This window comes from Ornithorhynchus anatinus, chromosome 15 (genome assembly GCF_004115215.2).
Source record: "Ornithorhynchus anatinus isolate Pmale09 chromosome 15, mOrnAna1.pri.v4, whole genome shotgun sequence".
In the NCBI taxonomy this organism is placed as follows: domain Eukaryota; kingdom Metazoa; phylum Chordata; class Mammalia; order Monotremata; family Ornithorhynchidae; genus Ornithorhynchus; species Ornithorhynchus anatinus.
In genome coordinates, this window is record NC_041742.1 from 16,633,719 (window position 1) to 16,651,904 (window position 18,186).

Below are 18,186 nucleotides of genomic sequence, written 5' to 3' on the forward strand. Positions count from 1 at the left end.
ATGCCCCTAAAAGACTGGAGAAGGAGGAACTGAAGAGAAAGGCCGAAGAAGAAAGAGTCCGCCTGGAAGAAGAAGCTCGGAAGAGAGAAGAAGAGAGAAAGCGGAAGGAAGAGGAAGATGTGAGAAAGGCAGAAGAGGAAGCCAAGAGGAGAGCTGAGGAAGAACAGATGTTAAAGGAGAAACAAGAAAAAGAACTGCAGGCCAGGATTGAGAAACAGGTGTGTGTGGGCTTTTTCCGGAAAAAAACAGTGCTTTCAAAAATGCAATAGGTCGGGCTTTAAAACACAAACCAGATGGTGATGTTGGATTCCAAGTGCTTAGTACAGTGCACTGCGTACAATAAGCGCTCAATAAATATGATTGAATGAATGAATGAATGAATGAATGAATGAATGAACGCTGTGCTTACAGTAAGCGTTCAGTTAATATGGTTGACTGACTGACTGACTGCCCATAGTAACGATAAAAATAATATTAGTAATCGTGGTATTTGTTAAGCACTTACTATGTGCAGGCATTATACTAAGCACTGGGGTAGATAGAGGATAATCGGGTTGTACACGGTCCCTGTCCCCTATAGAGCTCACAATCTTAATCCCCATTTTACAGATGAGGTAATTGAGGCACAGAGTTTAGTGACTTGCCTAAGGTCACCGAGCAGACATGTGGCAGAATTAGAACCCAGATCCTTATGAGTCCCAGGCACAGTAAACACTCCATAAGCACCACCGAATGATTGACAAATACCATTGATCGGTCGATTGTCCGGAGAACTGAGAGAGAACCCCATGAATAGAGAGGGTGGGCTAAGTGACTCAGTGGCCTGAACCCGGGCCTGGGAGCCAGAAGGACAAGGGTTCTAATCCCATCTCCTCCACTTATCCGCTGTATGACCTTGAACAAGTCACTTCACTTCTCTGAGCCCCAGTTACCTCATCGATAAAATGGGGATAAGAGTGTGAGCCCCATGTGGGACAGGGACCGTGTCTAACCTGATTAACTTGATTCTACCCCAGCACTCGGACGAACACCATCATTATTTAGAGGCCCAGTGAGGCTAGGTCTCGATCAGGGTGACTGCTGCCACAAACTGACCTGTCAGTCATTCAGTCGGTCATATTTACTGGCCGAGAGCTGTACTAAGGGCTTGAGCTCTATACCAAATACTGCCCCGGGAGGCGGCGATTAGAAGAGGAGTTGCTGTCCTTGAGCAAGGCCCCGGTGAGCCTTGGCATGTCCAGAGGACCCTGGCAGGGTGCACGGAAATGCCCGGAATGTAACGGTCCACCTGGTTCCCGCTCTGCCCAGAAGGAAGACGCCGAAGCCAGAGCCCGGGAGGCTGTGGAGCAGATGCGCCTGGAACGGGAACAGATCATGTTCCAGATTGAGCAGGAGCGCCTGGAGAGGAAGAAGGTAAGGGAGGCAGTGTTCCCTAGTGGCTAGAACAAGGGCCTGGGAGTCTGAGGACCCGGGTTCTAATCCTAGTTCCGCTACTCTTCTTCTGGGTGACCTTGGGCGAGTCACTTCACTTCTCCATGCCTTAGCTCCCTCATCTGGAAAATGGAGATTGTCAGCCCCATGTGAGATGAGGACCGTGACCAGCCTGACTGGCTTGGATCTACCCCAGTGTTTAGTGCAGTGTCTGACACAAAGTAAGCACTTAACAAATGCCAAAAAAAAAAAATGGGTCCGAAGGAGCTGTCAGGACTTGCACTGGAGCATAAAGTTTGATGTCCCCGATGTGCAGGGGGCCCGATGGACTCTGCTCTATGGTAAATGGGTGAAGCCAAGACTTGGAGAAGCTAAGTCTTCTGGAAGGCTTGGAGAAACGGTGTGGCCTAGTGGATAGAGCACAGGCTTGGGAGTCAGAAGGTCACGGGTTCTAATCCTGGCTTTTCTGGGTGACTTTGAGCAGTTCACTTCATTTCTCTGGGCCTCAGTTCCCTCATCTGTAAAACGGGGATTAAGAACATGAGTCCTCTGTGGGACAAGGACCGGGGGTAGATACCCCAGCACTTAGAACAGTGCCTGGCACACAGTAAGTACTTAACTAATACCACAGTTATCATTATCGTTATTATCATCCTCATTATTATTATTATTATTTCATGGCCTGTTTTTCCAGGCCTACCCCACTGCTTAGAACGGTGCCTGGCACATAGTGCCGCAAATACCACAATTATTATCATTATTATTATTTCATGGCCTCTTTTCCCAGGCCTCCATGCTCCACAAGGTAGTCCTTGCCCCAGGACACAGCCAGGACACAGCAGAAACTGCTACTAACCCTCCCTTCGTCTACACCTCTTAGGCAACTGGTCTGTGGGAAGAAGGCATTCGGGAACTTTGAGCGTTTTGGTGGCCTGTTTTTTCGAATCCTGGTATTTGGTTTCGTCTGGCCCTCGGGGCGTGGTCTTAGTGCTAAGGATATACCCGAGAAGGTGGCATTCCAGTACTGGCATTAGTTAAATAGAGCTCCTGTTGTTTCTCAGATTTAAAAAAAATCATTATGAAGTTTACTACATCCATTTCTTCCTCCCAACGGAAAGGAACTGTGGCCCCTATTCAGTGAACCGCTTCCAATCCCTTCCTAGCTACATTTGCATTTTTCTCCGGTACCACTGTGATGGAAATTTCCAATTTTTTCCTCCCCCCCATAGAGAATAGATGAAATCATGAAGAGGACACGGAAGGGTGATGTCTTGCCAGAGGTGAAGGTAAGGAATGGCATCAAGATCATTTTTAAGCAGTTCTAATCCCCATGAAAATACTTGTGTTTTCACATGAAACTTTTTGTGGAGGGGAGGGAAAAAAAAAAGCACAAAGTGAATTCAGGGGAGAAATTGTTTCCTTGCGTTGTCCTCGGAGGACACTCTGCTGTCCATAAAAGGAAGGAGTCTTTACAGAGATGTGAAAGACAAGATAAAGTGGTTTGCTAAATGCAGAGAGGATAACTGGTCCAGTTCTGAGACTCTCACAGGGGTGAGTTTAGATAAAGGGTGTGTGGTATAGTGTTCGTTCATTCAGTCGTATTTATTGAGCCCTTACTGGGTGCAGTACACTGAACTGAGCTAGTGGGAGAGTACAATAGAAAAATAAACAGACACATTCCCGGCCCACAATGGGCTTACAGTCTAGAGATGAGGAAATAGTTGAGAACCAGCGGGAGTTGAAGGAAGATGGGCTGAATTAGAGTCTGGAAGAACATTGAAAGTAAAGCCAAGAGGTGAATTTGATTTTACAGCCAGTGTTTTCTGTGTTTTTCTCCCGGTGATGGACAGCTGAGTAGAAGAGGTTAGAAATTTCTGTGTGCAAGAGTCCTTGATCCAGTTACTCGCTTGTGACTAAAATCAATTTCTTCTTTTTTTATGGGAATTATGGGCTTTTGTTTTTGCCTTATAGAAGGAGGAGCCTAAGCTAGAGATTCACCCCATTTTGAGTAAAGAAGATAAATCTGAAGCAGCCGTCCATGATAAAATAGGTAAGTGAGAGCCCCTTTCAAGTCTGGCTCCTGGGGAGAAAACCGCATCTCTCCTGGAAATGCCACCTGGCTTCCGTTTTAAAACAAATCTGTGCTTTAGTAACCATAGCAACCCCTCCCCAAAACCAGTGTTTTCATTCTCTGTGATTTTTTGGCACTCCTGCTGATTTGTTTCAATTTAAAGTGCTTAGTACAGTGCTCTGCACACAGTAAGTGCTCAATAAATACAATTGCATGAATGAATGAATTTGTTGGAGCAGTGTACTAAAAGCTGAGGAGGTACAGTAGAATACCTGATCCCTGCCCACAAGAAGCTAAGTCGTCTAGCGGTATTTTCCTTTTGGTGCCTAACTAGACCGTTCCTGGTGGCAGTGTTAATAATAATGATTGCGGTATTTGTTAAGCGCTTACGACATGGCAAGCACTGTACTAAGCACTGGGGTATGGATAGGAAAATTTACATATCTTACATATTATCCATTAATTTATTCTTTTATTTACTACTTTAAGAAAGTTTTCAGATTGGGGAGAGAAAAACTTCCTAGGTGTTTGATAATAACAGTGTGATTCTGTGTAGCACTTTTATTCTCAAAGTGCTGTCGACATTGCTTCAGTCATTTTTATCCTCTCGACATCCTTGTGAGCCTTGGAAATTCAAATATTGTTATCTCGAGTTTACAGGTGAGAAATCTGGAGGCCAGAAAAGTTAAGGGGCTTGCCCAGAGTCACACAGCAGGCCAGAGGCAGAGCAGGGATTAGAACCCAGCCCTTCTGACTCTCAGTTTAGTGCTCTTGGCTCCCAGTCACAGTGTCTAAGTGCTGGAGTAGATACAAGGTAATCAGGTTGTCCCATAGGGGCTCACAGTCCCTATTAATCCCTGTTTTACAGATCAGGTTCCTGAGACACAGAGAAGTTAAGTGGCTTGCCTAAAGTCACACAGCAGACAGGTGGCGGAGTCGGGATTAGAACCCACGTCCTCTGACTCCCAACCCCATGCTCTTTCCACTAAACCATGCTGCTCGTTTCCCAGGTGAATCCCCATTTTACAGATGCTGGATTGCTTAATGCTGCCTTTTTCTTGTCTTTTCTCTTTTTAATTTGAAACCAGAAGTGAACGGATTGATTTCCTGCCAGGAGATGAACAACGTGGGAGGTCCCAGTTCAGACGCCATATCTCAAGAACGGTTCTCCAATGGGCTGAAGCCAGGAGCGGGGCCTATGCAGCTGGAAGCCTTGGGTGGGAAGTCACCCAGCCTGGAAGACTCCGCCGATGACGTTCAGTCTATGGATGTCAGGTGCCACCCTGATGGACTCCACCACGTAGACAGTTCGCCCTCTACCTTCATGCTACGGCTTATGGGCCTGGGTGGTAGAAGGACCTGGGTTCTAATCCCGGCTCTGCCATATGTCTGCTGTGTGATCTGGGGCGAGTCACTTCACCTCTCTGGGCCTCAGTTACCTCATTGGTAAAATGCAGATTAAGAGCGTGCCCCCCATGTGAGACAGGGACCATGCCCAACTTGATTAACTTGTATCTCCCCCGGTGCTCAGATCAGTGCTTGGCACATAGTAAGCGCTTAACAATGCCACGATTATTATTATTATTATCATTTTTATATCAAAGCGCTTAGGGTAGACACCAGCTAATCAGGTTAGACACAGTCCCTGTCCTACATGGGGCTGACGGTCTCAATCCCCATTTTCCAGATGAGGGAACTGAGGCACAGAGAAGTGAAGTGACTTACCCAAGGTCACACAGCACATAAGTGGTGGAGCCAGGAGAGGAACACAGGATCTTCTGACTCCCAGAACATACACCAGAGTGGGTAGACTCTGCTCTACCCACTGGGGGACACTGCCTTCACGCCACTTACCCCAAGTCCCTAAACAGTTCACCAGTCCCGATTTTTGCGAAACATCTTGCCTTTTCCTGGGTCGGCACCAGTCTAATTTAAGCTAGTCAGATCTGTAAGCCCATAATAATAATAATAATAATAATTATGGTGTTTGTTAAGCACTTACTATGTACCAAGCACTGTTCTAAACTCTGGGGGCGGGATACCGGGGAATCAAGTTGTCCCACATGGAGCTCACAGTCTTGATCCCCCTTTTACAGATGAGGTCACCGAGGCACAGAGAAGTTAGGTTCATGATGGGCAGGGAACATTTCTCTTAATACTGCTGTACTGTACTCTCTCAAGCATTTAGAAGAATGCTCTGGACATAGTAAGCGCTCATTAAATACCGTTGATGATGATGATCGGAAAGGAATGGGAAGAAGCAAGGTTTTGAGTGTCTTCAGAGTCACCATGTATCGGAAATAAACTGTCCTTCCTACCAGCAGTCTTTCGGTTTGCTCAGGGCACAGGGTGAGACTGTGTAATTGACTTTCTGCACACCATCACTGCTCCTGCAGAAACTACCAAGTTCTGCTGGTGGTGCAGTGCACCTTTCTTTTTTCTTTTCTCTTTTTTTAATGGTATTTTCTAAGCCCTTACTGTGTGCCAGGCACCGTACTAAGCGCTGGGGTAGATACAAACTAATCATTTAATTGTATTTATTGAGCACTTACTGTGCACAAAGCAGTGTAAGTAAACGCCTGGGAGACTACAATATAACAATAAAGAGACCTGTCCCCTGCCCACAGTGAGCTTAGAGCCTAGAGCCAGATGCAGCAGATACAATTAGCCTAGATGTCTCGGAAGGCTCCGTTTTCGACTCTTGTTTCTCTCTTCTCTACCAGTCCTGTCTCCAAAGAAGAACTCGTTTCCATTCCCGAATTTTCCCCGATGAACGAAATGATTCCCGGGGGTTCCCTGGACCCAAACGGCACGAGCAACGCCAAGGCTATCGCCGAGCTCTTAGATTTCACCGGCCCCCCGCCGTTCTCCAAGAGACCCAGTGAAAACCTCAGCCTGGACGACTGCAACAAAAATTTGATCGAAGGATTTAACAGTCCGGGACAGGAAAATACGCTCAACACCATCTGTTGACACATGAAACGTCCTGGATTAGCAAGGTATTGTAGGGCGACGATGGCCTGACCTAGGAGTAGTGGAGGGAGAGCCGGGGGAGGCCGAGGAAGGGAACATTTCCCGGGCCACATTTCCCGCTTTCAGTCGCGAAACATTTAGGGGACATGATTGCCAGTAGCAGGTAACGTAATATGAATATTCTAAAACATCACATCTAGGTGAGGTGGATGGTCAACTCAGAACTAACCCAAGGGAAAAGGTAAAAGTACCTTTCATCCAATTCATTCAATCATTCAGTCGTATCTTTTGAGTGCTTACTGTGGGTAGAGCATTATACTAAGTGCTTGAGAGAGTACCAAGGTCACCCGTAGACAAGTGGCAGAGCCGCGATTAGAACCCAGGTCTTTCTGACCCCCAGGCCCGGACTTTATCCACTAGTCCATGCTGCTTCTCGGTATCTTCCTGTTTGAAGAATTCCATTATCCTCCACCTGGGCTCTGTCCATGAGACCACACTGCTCCTCAATGTCTTCCTCTTTGGAGAACTTGTACATAACAAGAGAGAAGAATTCAAATCCCCACTCTAATGTTCACTGGTTGGCAAATTGTCTCTTTTTTTCCCCACCCTAGACAGAGATGTCCACTTTTCTATTTTCCTCTAAGACACATCTCTTTTTTCACATACAGAATTCCACTCAAATTATTCCCATTTCTCTTTCCAACAGAATTAAAAGTGGACACTTTCTTGTTGAACATCAGTGTAGGACAAGTAGTCAGTGAATCAGTCAATTGATGGTATTTATTGAGCACTTACTATGTGCAGAACACTGTACTAAGCAGTTGGGAGAGTATGATATAGCAGACACGCTCTCCGTCCACAACGAGCTACGTTCCTAATTAGATGCTTTTCAATGATGGGTTTTCAAGAATGAGTGGTTGACTTAAAATAATGCATTCACTCAAAATGAATCATCCTTCCTCCACGTACTGTAGGAGGTTGGATTAAAAGAGAAAAATTAATTAAAAATAAAATGCTTTGCGCTACTTCATGTCTAGTGCCATTTCTGCAACATTTTTTCCTCAGCTTCAGGGATCCAAGTTGTTTGGAATGCCAAAAGCTACTCTGAAAATGTTACTCCAAAATATCTAAACCTGACCTCGCAGCCTAAGAGGAGAATCATGCTAAACAGCAAATAATGCACATTTGAAAAAGGAACGGATCATCCAAGCTTTAAACAGTTGGGATGTTTTAAAGGATGCCATGGCATAAACTTTCACTTAATTAGTTTTCCTCCACATAATAATTATAGTGATTATCATTATGGAACTTGTTAAGCACATAATAGGTGCCAAGCACTTTTCTAAGCACTGAGATAGATACACATCAATCAGGTTGGACACATTCTCTGCCTCCCATGGGGCTCGCAGTCTTAATCCCCGTTTTACAGATGAGGTCACTGAGGCCCAGAGAAGTGAAGTGACTTGCCCAAGGTCACAGAGCGGACAGGTGGCAGAGCTGGGATTAGAACCCGGGTCCTTCTGATACCAGGCCTGTGCTCTATCTACTAAGCCACACCGCTTCTCACTCAATTTACTTTTGTTGGCTATTTTGCCTTGAACCAGTGGTATTGTCTGCCTATACTTCCCCCCAAAAAGTCAGTGGGTGAGCTCCTTAATATCTTTGTATTTCCCATTTTTCTCAAAGCTGTATGCTAAAGGTGCCAAGTTAGATAGAAGTTAGTGTTCCATCCCTGTTCAAAACCCATGCGGTACTTCCTATATAAGCTTTCGCCATTGCCGATTTATTTTTCAATAACCAGATTCCTTGTGAGACATGGGGTGGGCCCAATTCCATTGCGATCCATCTCAACACCAAGCGAAAGGCTTGGGAAAAAAAATGTGCTGAACTCCGTAAGGACAGGAAGTGAATAAGAGAAGTGGCGATTTTGAATTGTGGAAGAGGAAAGGGATGAATCTCCAGCCTCTCTGTGCTGATTTCATGTCTGTCTGTTTTTGATTCGACAGAGGTAGTATTTTGTCAAGGAAATACCGACCGCATTGCCGCCGCTGGCCAAAACCTCGAGCTTGTTGCTCTCAAAAGAAGCTTCTGCAGACCTCGCCCCCCAGATTCCAAATAATCAGAGTTGAAAAGCAGCATCATCTCCCCTCAGGACGTGAAAAAGGAACTGGCCATTCTTGGCGGCGACTCTGAGCCTCTAAGCGTCGAGGAAAGTTCCGTTGTGTATTTTGAACGTCCGCGCTTCCGCCGCTCATAACCTGCCTACTGTATTTCTCTCTTACCGTAGTTTCATCCAACTTGCATCCCGGTGGCTTAACTCGTGACTCTTCCCCTGCCCGTCACCCCGCCACCACCATAACTCGAATCGCCATACTATCTGGAGGTTTTCCTGTGAACCCTCCAACATTTATCTGCCGTCCACCGTTGAGATGTTGTGGGCCGAATTGCGCCCGACTCAGGTCAGGGTTTTTCCCTTTGCAGGCTGACAGTTGCCCAGTGTCACCAGGGGGGAGATGTGACTTTTGAAGTCAAACCGCTGCTGATGTCAAGAGGCCTTTCAGACTGCCCATTTGGACCTCGGCAGCTTTGCCGTGTGTGATCGTCCAGGACCCGAAAAACATCTCTTTTCCACCACGAAGAATGTGCACTGAGGGTTGTTTCCCAGGGATTGGTTGTCATGGGGCTTGGGCAAAGCATGGTGAGCCCCAGCCATGACAGAGAAGCAGCGTGGCATAGTGGAAAGGGCACAGGCCTGAGGGTCAGAAAGTCATGGGGTTCTAATCCTGGCTCTGCCACGGATCTGCTGTGTGAGCTTGGTCAAGTCACTTCACTTCTCTGTGCCTCAGTTCCCTCATCTGTAAAATGGGGATTGAGACTGGGAGTTCCCCAGGAGACAGAAACTGTGTCCAACTCCATTTGCTTGTATCCACCCCAGCGCTTAGTACAGTGCCTGGCACAGAGTAAGGGCATAACAAATACCACTTTATTTTATTATTATTATTACTTGCTCATGTGACATTGGAAAAGGTGACGACTACTCTACCCCACCATGTCCTGAGAATCAAGGGCCACATCTCCTAGGTGGAACATACATTCAAGTGGGCGGTTCCCAAGCTCAGCTTTTGTCCGGGAGGGTATCGATAGATGAGGGGTATTTACCGAACACCTACTGTACTTTTGGGAGAGTACAGTATGACAGAGTTGTGTCCCCTGCCTGCAGTGAGCTTACAGTATATCAGTTGTACTTATTGAATGCTTTCTGTGTACAGGGCTCTGTACTAAGCACTTGGGAGAGTACAGTATGGCAGAGTTGGTAGATATGTTCCCTGGGTTCTTGGCCCTCTTGGGAGGATAATCAGGAGAAACCCAATACAGTAGTAATAATAATAATGATATTCATTCATGCATTCATTCAATCATATTTATTAAGTGCTTACTATGTGCAGAGCACTGTACTAAGCACTTGGGAAAGTACAATACAACTATAAAGAGTGACAATCCCTGTACTTCTTAAATTGGGTGCATAATTTTGGTACTTGTTAAGTGCTTACAATGTGCCAAGCACTGTTTTAAGTGCTGGGGTAGATCCAAATTAATCAGGATGGACACAGTCCCTGTCCCACGTGGGGCTCACACTCTTAATCCCCATTTTACAGCTAAGGGAACTGAGGCACAGAGAAGTGAAGCGATTTGCCCAAGGTTATACAGAGCAGACCGGTGGCAGAGCCGGGATTACAAGCCGGGTCCTTCCGACTCCCAGGCCCAGACTCTAACCACTGACCCACGCTGCTACGGTTCAGACGTTAGATCTCATGACCAGTCCCCGAGCTAAAGCCAGGTCCAAAATGTACGTACTATTTACATACTGTACTCAGCAAGCATCTCCACAAACTCATTCGTGCCATATAGTGAATTCGGGTACGTTTAATTCTGATGAAATATAATCACTTTGCAATGGTTGCTCTATTGTGCTTCATGGAGCCTTTTTTTTTGTTTTTTAACCCTACTCCTTGGAGAAGAAAACACCCTGAACTAGCAGAAGCCAACGCAAACGTGGCGACAGGGACTTGGTCATTGGTCTCCTTAGTAATCTTGTCCTTGTGCTTTGAAAAACAGCAATTGTTTCAGAATTCAGTAGCCAATGCAACTCTTTGTGGGTGTCTATATAATCTCTTCAATAAAGGACCTGCATATAACAATGCAATTGTATTTATCTTGGTGTAATTCAACATAGTGATGCCTCTTGTGAGCGGTAACCTGAAGAATGTCTTCGGAATCAGTCTTGACCGTAGTTTCCTAAAGACTTGGCTAAATGTTTATTTTGCTGCTGCAAATGGCTCTTGCGAGCCCGTCAATAAGATATTACTTCCTGCTGACATTGTTGTAAACCACGTTTTGTTCGCATGACATGTACAGCATGTGTGAAGGTGAAATACATTTTAATTTAAGAGTCTGACCTGCTTGCTGGTATTTTGTTCGATGAACTTAGGGGGAACATGAGAGAAGGAAAATCCCTGAATTCTAATTGTACGTAGCTGTATCTGTTGACCTTCGTCAAGTGATTCATTTGCCGAGAGCAGCAGCAACAAAAAACTTTCCTCTAAATCTACTTTCCCTAGAAGCATGTTAGCCAGAGCATTTGATTAATTAATTGCTGGTATTTATTGAGCACTTCCTGCATGTAGATCACTGTGCTAAGTGTTTGGGAGAGTACTATACAACAGAGTTGGTGGATAGGTTTTCTGCCCTGTTGACCACCTCCTTCTCCTGGAATCGCTGCCCAACCTCAACACTTTCCTCCTCTCCTGGTTGTCCTCCTGTCTCTCTGGCTGCGGACGTCCCTCGGGGTTCAGTTCGGGGTCCCCTTCTCTTCTCCCTGTACACCCACCCCCTTGGAGAACTCACTGGCTCCCCAGGGTTTCGACTCCCGCCTTTATGTGGTTGATAGCCAATCTACAGCTCCAGCCCTGTTCTCTCTCCCTCTCTGCAGTCTCTTATTTCCTCCTGCCTTCAAGAGAGCTCTTCTGAGATGTCCTCCCATCTTAGTACAGTGCCTGGCACATAATAAGTATTTTCCAGATACCACAGTTGTTATTCTTACCTCAACCTTAACATCTGAAACAGAACTTCTCTTCCCACCCAAACCCTGTCCCCTCCCGGACTTTCCCGTCACTGTAGACACCGCCACCCTTCCCGGATCACACGCCCGTAACCTTGCCGCTCTCTCTCGATTACCCACGTATTCAATCCATCACTAAGTCCTGTCGGTTTGACTTCCACAACGTCACTAAAATCCAGCCTCTCCTCTCCGTCCAAACCGCTACCACATTAACACAAGTACTTTTCCTGTCTCTGCCTCCCGTCTCTCCCCCTCCAGTCCATTCTTCCCTCTGCTGCCCGGATCATTTTCCTACAAAAACGTTGAGGACATGTCTTTCCACTTCTCAAGAAACTCCAGTGGTTGCCCATCCACCTCCACATCAAGTAAAAACTCTTCAGCCTTGCCTTTAAAGCACTCAATCCCCTTGCCCCCTCCTATCTCACCTCGTTACTCTCCTACTACAACCCGGCCCGCACGCTTTGCTCCTCTAATGCCAACCTTCTCACCGCGCCTCCGTCTCGTCTATCTCGTCACCGAGCTCTCGCCCACGTCCTGCCTCTGGCTTGGAACGCCCTCCCTCCTCATATCCGACAGACAATGACTCTCTCCTCCTTCAAAACCTTTTTGAAAGCCCATCTCCTCCAAGAGGACTTCCCTGACTAAGCCCTCCTTTCCTCTTCTCCCTTCTGCTTCACCCTGCCTCGCTTCCTTTACTAAGCACTGTGCTAAGCGCTTGGGGAAGTACAATACAGCGATAAAGAGAGACGGTACTAGTAAGCGCATAATAAATGTCTATTTGTATTGATGTATGTCTGCTCCTTTCTAGACTGTGAGCTCCTTGTGGGCAGGGATTGTCTCTTTTTGTTGCTGAAATGTACTTTCCAAGTACTTAATATAGTGCTCTGCACACAGTGAGTGCTCAGTAAATACAAATGAATGAATAAGTGATAGAATACAGTGCTCTGCACACATTAAGCAATCAATAAATAATAATTATGGTATCTGTTAAACCCATACTATATGCCAGGCACTGTTCTAAACGCTAGGGTAGGTACAAGGTAATCAGATTGACTCACCTGGGACTCACAGTCTTAATCCCCATTTTACGGATGAGGTAACTGAGGCAGAGGAGTCAAGTGACTTGCCCAAAGCCACACAGCCGACAAGCGGTGGAGCCGGGATTAGAACCGATCCTCATGGAGAGACTACAAATGGATCATGGACTTGGGAGGCAGAGGAGGCGGGTTCTAATCCTGACTCCTCCACTTGTCTGCTGTGACTTTGGGCAAGTCACTTCACTTCTCTGGGCCCCAGTTCTCTCATTTGTCAAATGGAGATGAAGACTGTGAGCCCCATGAGAGACAGGGACTGTGACCAACCTGATTAGCATCTATCTATCCCAGGGCTTGGAAGAGTGCTCAGCACATGGTAAGCGCTTAACAGATACCATCATCATTATTATGACTTGGTGATGGACTGGCAGAGTCCTTTAGAGAAACAGCATGGTATAGTGGATAGAGTCCGGGCCTGGGAGTCAGAAGGTCATGGGTTCTAATCCTAGCTCCCCCACTTGCCTGCTGTATGACCTTGCTTAAGTCACTTCACTTCTCTGGGCCTCAGTTCCCTCATCTGTAAAATGGGGATGAAGACTGGAAGCCCCAAGGGGGACACCCTGATGACCTTGTATCCCCCCTCAGTACTTAGAATAGTGCTTGGCATGTAGTAAGCGCTTAACAAATACCAATATTATTATTACAAGTAGAGAAGCAGCGTGGCTCACTGGAAAGAGCCCGGGCTTGGGAGTCAGAGGTCATGAGTTCTAATCAGAGCTCAGCCTATGGTCAGCTATGTGACTTTGGGCAAATCACTTAACTTCTCGGTGTCTCAGTGACCTCATCTGTAAAATGGGGATTAAGAGTGTGAGCCCCATGTGGGACAACCTGATTGCCTTGTATCCCCCCCCCCCAGCGCTTAGAACAGTGCTTTGCACATAGTAAGCGCTTAACAAATACCAACATTATTATTATTGGGGACTGTCCCTATCTGTTGCCAAACTGGGCTTTCCAAGCGTTTAGTACAGTGCTGCGCATCCCGCTGAGGCCAGCCCCACCCCGGCCTGCCAGTCTATTGGTCCCCTCGGTCACGTGGGCCCTCCCTCACGCCGCGCAGCCTCTTCCGGTCACGTGCGGAGGGGGGCGGTCCTCGCTCCCCGCCTCGGGGCCCCGCCCCCCCTCCACGCGCAGGCGCGGAGACCCGGGCGCCTCGCGCTCCGTCGGCGCGCGCAGGTCGGCCTCCCGCCGCGGGAGGGAGGGAAGGAGCGCGCGCCGGGGTTTGGTGGAGGGGAGGGGGTCACGTGCCCGGCCGCGGCGGCCGCCCGCCCGCCGTGAGGTGAGGCGAGGTGAGGGCGCCGAGGCGGAGGGCGCCATCGCCGCCGGGCCCCACGGCTCCGGGCTCCCAACGCGCCGCCGGACCGCGCCAACCGGGAACACCGGGCTGCTCGGTAAGCGGGGCTCGCCCCCCCACCCCGGCCCCTTCCATCCCTTCCCCTCCCCCCCAGAGCCACATTTCCCGGCAGGCAGCGGGGCGGGCAGGACCGAACCAGAGCTGGCGGCAGCAGGAGGAGAAGGAGGGGGGGGGGGGCGCAGGGAAGGAGGCCGCCGCCCTGGGCTAAGCGCTGGGCTCTCGGCCTTCACCCCCCCCCCATTTTGCAGAGGAGACAACTGAGGCCCAGAGTAGTGAAACGACCTGCCCAGTGTCTTTAGGAATTCACTTGTCTTTTGGAGTTCGTTTGGTTAATAGTAGTAGTGATGGTATTGGCTAAGCGCTTACTATGTGCCGAGCACTGCTTTAAGCGCTGGGGGAGATGCAAGGTCATCAGGTTGACCCCCCCCTCCCCGGGGCTCCCAGTCTTCACCCCCATTTTGCAAACGAGGGAACTGAGGCCCAGAGAAGTGGAACGACCTGCCCAGCGTCTTGAGGAATTCACTTGTCTTTGGGAGTTCGTTTGGTTAATAGTAGTAATGATGGTATTGGTTAAGCGCTTACTATGTGCCGAGCACTGTTGTAAGCGCTGGGGAGGGATACAAGGTCATCGGGTTGCCCCCCCGGGGCTCCCAGTCTTCACCCCCATTTTGCAGATGAAGCCCAGAGAAGGGAAACGATTTGCGCAGTGTCTTTGGGAATTCAGTTGTCTTTTGGAGCTCGTTTGGTTAATAGTAGTAATGACGGTATTGGTTAAGCGCTTACTATGTGCCGAGCACTGCTTTAAGCGCTGGGGGAGATGCAAGGTGATCAGGTTGACCCCCGTGGGGCTCCCAGTCTTCACCCCCATTTTGCAGACGAGGGAACTGAGGCCCAGAGTAGTGGAACGACTTGCCCAATGCCTTTGGCAATTCACTCGTCTTTTGGAGTTGGTTGGGTTAATAATAATAATAATGCTGTTGGTATTTGTTAAACGCTTACTTTGTGCCGAGCACTGTTCTAAGCGCGAGGGAGGGATACAAGGTTATCAGGTTGTCCCCCGTGGGGCTCCCAGTCTTCACCCCCATTTTGCAGATGAGGGAACTGAGGTCCAGAGTAACCAAGTGACGTGCCCAATGCCTTGGGAACTTCAGATGTCTTTTGGAGTGCTTTTGGATCAATCCCTGGTATTTATTGAGCGCTCCTTTGGTGCTGAGCACCTGTCCAAGGGAGAGAGGCCAGTATGGCACCATTTGTGGACCCATATCCTGCCCATAGTCTAGTAATAAAATAATAATAATGGTTTTTTTAAGCTCTTACCATATGTCAGGCATTGGACTAAGCTGCTGGGGTCGTTACAAGCACATCAGGTTGGACCCAGTCCCTCTGCCGCTTGGGGCTCCCAATCTTCATCCCCATTTTGCAGATAATAATAATAATGTTGGTATTTAAGTGCTTATTATGTGCAGATCACTGTTCTAAGCGCTGGGGTAGATACAGGGTAATTAGGTTGTCCCACGTGAGGCTCACAGTCTTCATCCCCATTTTACAGATGAGGTAACTGAGGCACAGAGAAGTTAAGTGAATTGCCCACAGTCACACAGCTGACAAGTAGAAGTGCTGGGATTCAAACCCACACCCTCATACTCCCGATCACGGGCTCTTTACACTGAGCCTCGAGGGAACTGAGGCCCAGAGAAGGGACTTGCCCAATGCCTTTGGGAATTCAATTATCTTTTGGAGTTCGTTTGGTTAATAATAATAATGATGGTATTTATTAAGATAATCAGGTAGTCCCATGTGGGGCTCACAGACTCAATCCCCATTTTACAGATGAGGTAACTGGGGCACAGAGACATCAAGTGACTTGCCCAAGGTCACACAGCAACCAAGTGCAGAGCCAGTACTAGAACCCGTGTCCAAGCCCATGCTCTTGCCACAAGGCCTTGAGTGCTCCCTTGGTGCAGAGCACTTAGCCTAAGGTGTAGGGAGAGGACAGTGCAGCACGGTTCAATTGAATGCCCGTACTGCTTACAGTTCACTGTACTGAGCGCTTGGGAGAGTGCAGTTGACTTGGTAATAATAATGGTATTTGTTAAGCGCTTACTATGTGCCAGGCACTGGACTAAGCTCTGGGTGGATCCAAGCAAATCAGGTTGGACACAGTCCCTGTCGCATATGGAGAGAATTGAGGCATAGAGAAGCGACTCACCCAAGGTCACGCAGCAGACAAGTGACAGAATAGGGATTAGAACCCATGACCTCTGACTCCCAGGCCCGTGCTCTATCCACTACACCGTGCTGCTTCTCTAATAATAATAATGTTGGTATTGTTAAGCGCTTACTATGTGCCAAGCACTGTTCTAAGCAGTGGAGTAGATAGAAGGTAATCTGGTTCTCCCACGTAGGGCTTACAGTCTTCATCCCCATTTTACAGAGGAGTTAACTGAGGCACAGAGAACAATAATAATAGTGTTGGTATTTGTTAAGCGCTTACTGTGTGCAGAGCACTGTTCTAAGCGCTGGGGGAGATACTTAAGTGACTTGCCCAAGGTCACACAGCTGACAAGCGACGGAGCTGGGATTAGAACCCATGACCGCTGACTCCCAAGCCTGGGCTCTTTCCACAGAGCCATGCTGCTTCTCTAAGTCTCTTCACTTCTCCAGGTCAATCAGTCCTATTCTTTAAGTGCTTACCGTGCGCAGAGCATTGTACTAAGCATTTGGGAGAGTACAGTACATCAGAGTTGGTAGACACCTTCCTTGCCCTCAATGAGTTTATAGCCTAGAGGGGAGTCTAGACATCATCTGTAAAATGGGGATGGAGACTGTGAGCCCTATGTGGGACAGGAACCTTGTTCAGCCTAATTTGCTTGTATCCACCCCAGTGCTTAGTACAGTGCCTAGAACATAGTAAGCGTTTAGCAAATACCATAATTATTATTACTGTTCTCTCGATTCAGTAATTTATTGAGTGCTTACTGTGTGCAGAGTACTGTAATAAGTGCTTGCAGTGTGTTAAGCGCTTATTAGAAACTGGGATAATGCTTGTCTAGTCACGGAAATGGTTGAACAGAGCCCCATTTCCCTAAAACAGTTTTCTAGACTCTAAGCTCGTTGTGGCAGGGATTGTGTCTCTTGTCGTATTGCACTCTCCCAAGTGCTTAGTACAGTGCCTTGCATAGAGTAAGTGCTCAGTAAGTCCACATGAATGAATGAATAAAACAAGTGCGAAACGTACACTCTGAAGACTTGCACACGTGCACACCATAATTGTTAAAGCACAGAATTTTGCAGATTGACACTTTTTGTGTTAGCATGTGCAGTATTGGTTCGAAGTGGAGTGGGGGAAGTCATTCATTCAGTAGTATTTATTGAGCGCTTACTGTGTGGAAAGCACAGTACTAAGCACTTGGAAAGTACAATTCGGCAACAGAGAGAGACAATATCTACCCAACAATGGGCTCACAGTATAGAAGCGGGGAGACAGGTAACAAAACAAGTAGGCATCAGTAGCATCAAAATAAATAAATAGAATTATAGATATATGCACAGGTCATCTGCCTTGTAGCAGTTGTGCAGGCGTTAGTAGTGTTGGTAGAGGTGAGGGAAGAGATTAACGTACTTTGTGCTAAGCACTGCTAAACAGTAGGGCCTATAAAATGCAGCTGCATCTATAGTCAATCCCTGGTATTTGCAGATCGTCTGAGAAGGATTTGGGAGAGTACAGTCTATCTGTTGTCAAATTGTACTTTCCAAGCGCTTAGTACAGTGCTCTGCACACAGTAAGTGCTCAATAAATATGATCGAATGAATGAATGCATGAATAATAATGTTGGTATTTAAGTGCTTACTGTGTGCAGAGCACTGTTCTAAGTGCTGGGGGAGATACAGAGTAATCAGGTCGTCCCACGTGAGGCTCACAGTTAATCCCCATTTTACAGATGAGGTAACTGAGGCACAGAGAAGTGAAGTGACTTGCCCACAGTCACACAGCTGACAAGTGTCAGAGCGGGGAGTCGAACTCATGACCTCTGACTCCAAAGCCCAGGCTCTTTCCACTGAGCCACATTGCTGCTGAAAGAAAAGCAGACACAGTTTACAGTGGAAATGGCAGAGCTTAAGCATATGTTCCTAGGTGTACATATTC

General features: G+C 47.5%; 2 protein-coding genes across 14 annotated transcripts in view; both read left to right on the forward strand.

Annotated features, from left to right (window-relative positions):
* The window catches only part of MAP7D2 (MAP7 domain containing 2), a 76,067-nt gene extending 66,810 nt beyond the window's left edge, over positions 1–9,257 (forward strand). For 8 of the 9 annotated variants that reach the window (XM_029079941.2, XM_039914200.1, XM_039914203.1 and 5 more), the window contains 7 exons: positions 14–218; positions 1,309–1,413; positions 2,661–2,717; positions 3,403–3,481; positions 4,591–4,777; positions 6,226–6,501; positions 8,482–9,257. In XM_029079941.2, the coding sequence (XP_028935774.1) occupies positions 14–218; positions 1,309–1,413; positions 2,661–2,717; positions 3,403–3,481; positions 4,591–4,777; positions 6,226–6,475 (883 nt within the window). In that variant the 3' untranslated portion in view covers positions 6,476–6,501; positions 8,482–9,257. The remainder of the gene's footprint in view (positions 1–13; positions 219–1,308; positions 1,414–2,660; positions 2,718–3,402; positions 3,482–4,590; positions 4,778–6,225; positions 6,502–8,481) is intronic. The other variant, XM_039914199.1, reaches the window with a different exon arrangement.
* A 4,678-nt stretch (positions 9,258–13,935) lies between these two features.
* Positions 13,936–18,186, forward strand: part of BCLAF3 (BCLAF1 and THRAP3 family member 3) — a 48,218-nt gene continuing 43,967 nt past the window's right edge. For 2 of the 5 annotated variants that reach the window (XM_029079855.1, XM_029079854.2), the window contains exon 1: positions 13,937–14,076. The gene's annotated coding sequence lies outside the window, so the exon portion shown is untranslated. Of the gene's footprint in view, positions 14,077–18,186 lie in introns of all 5 variants that reach the window. The other 3 variants (XM_029079853.2, XM_029079857.2, XM_029079856.2) reach the window with 2 other exon arrangements.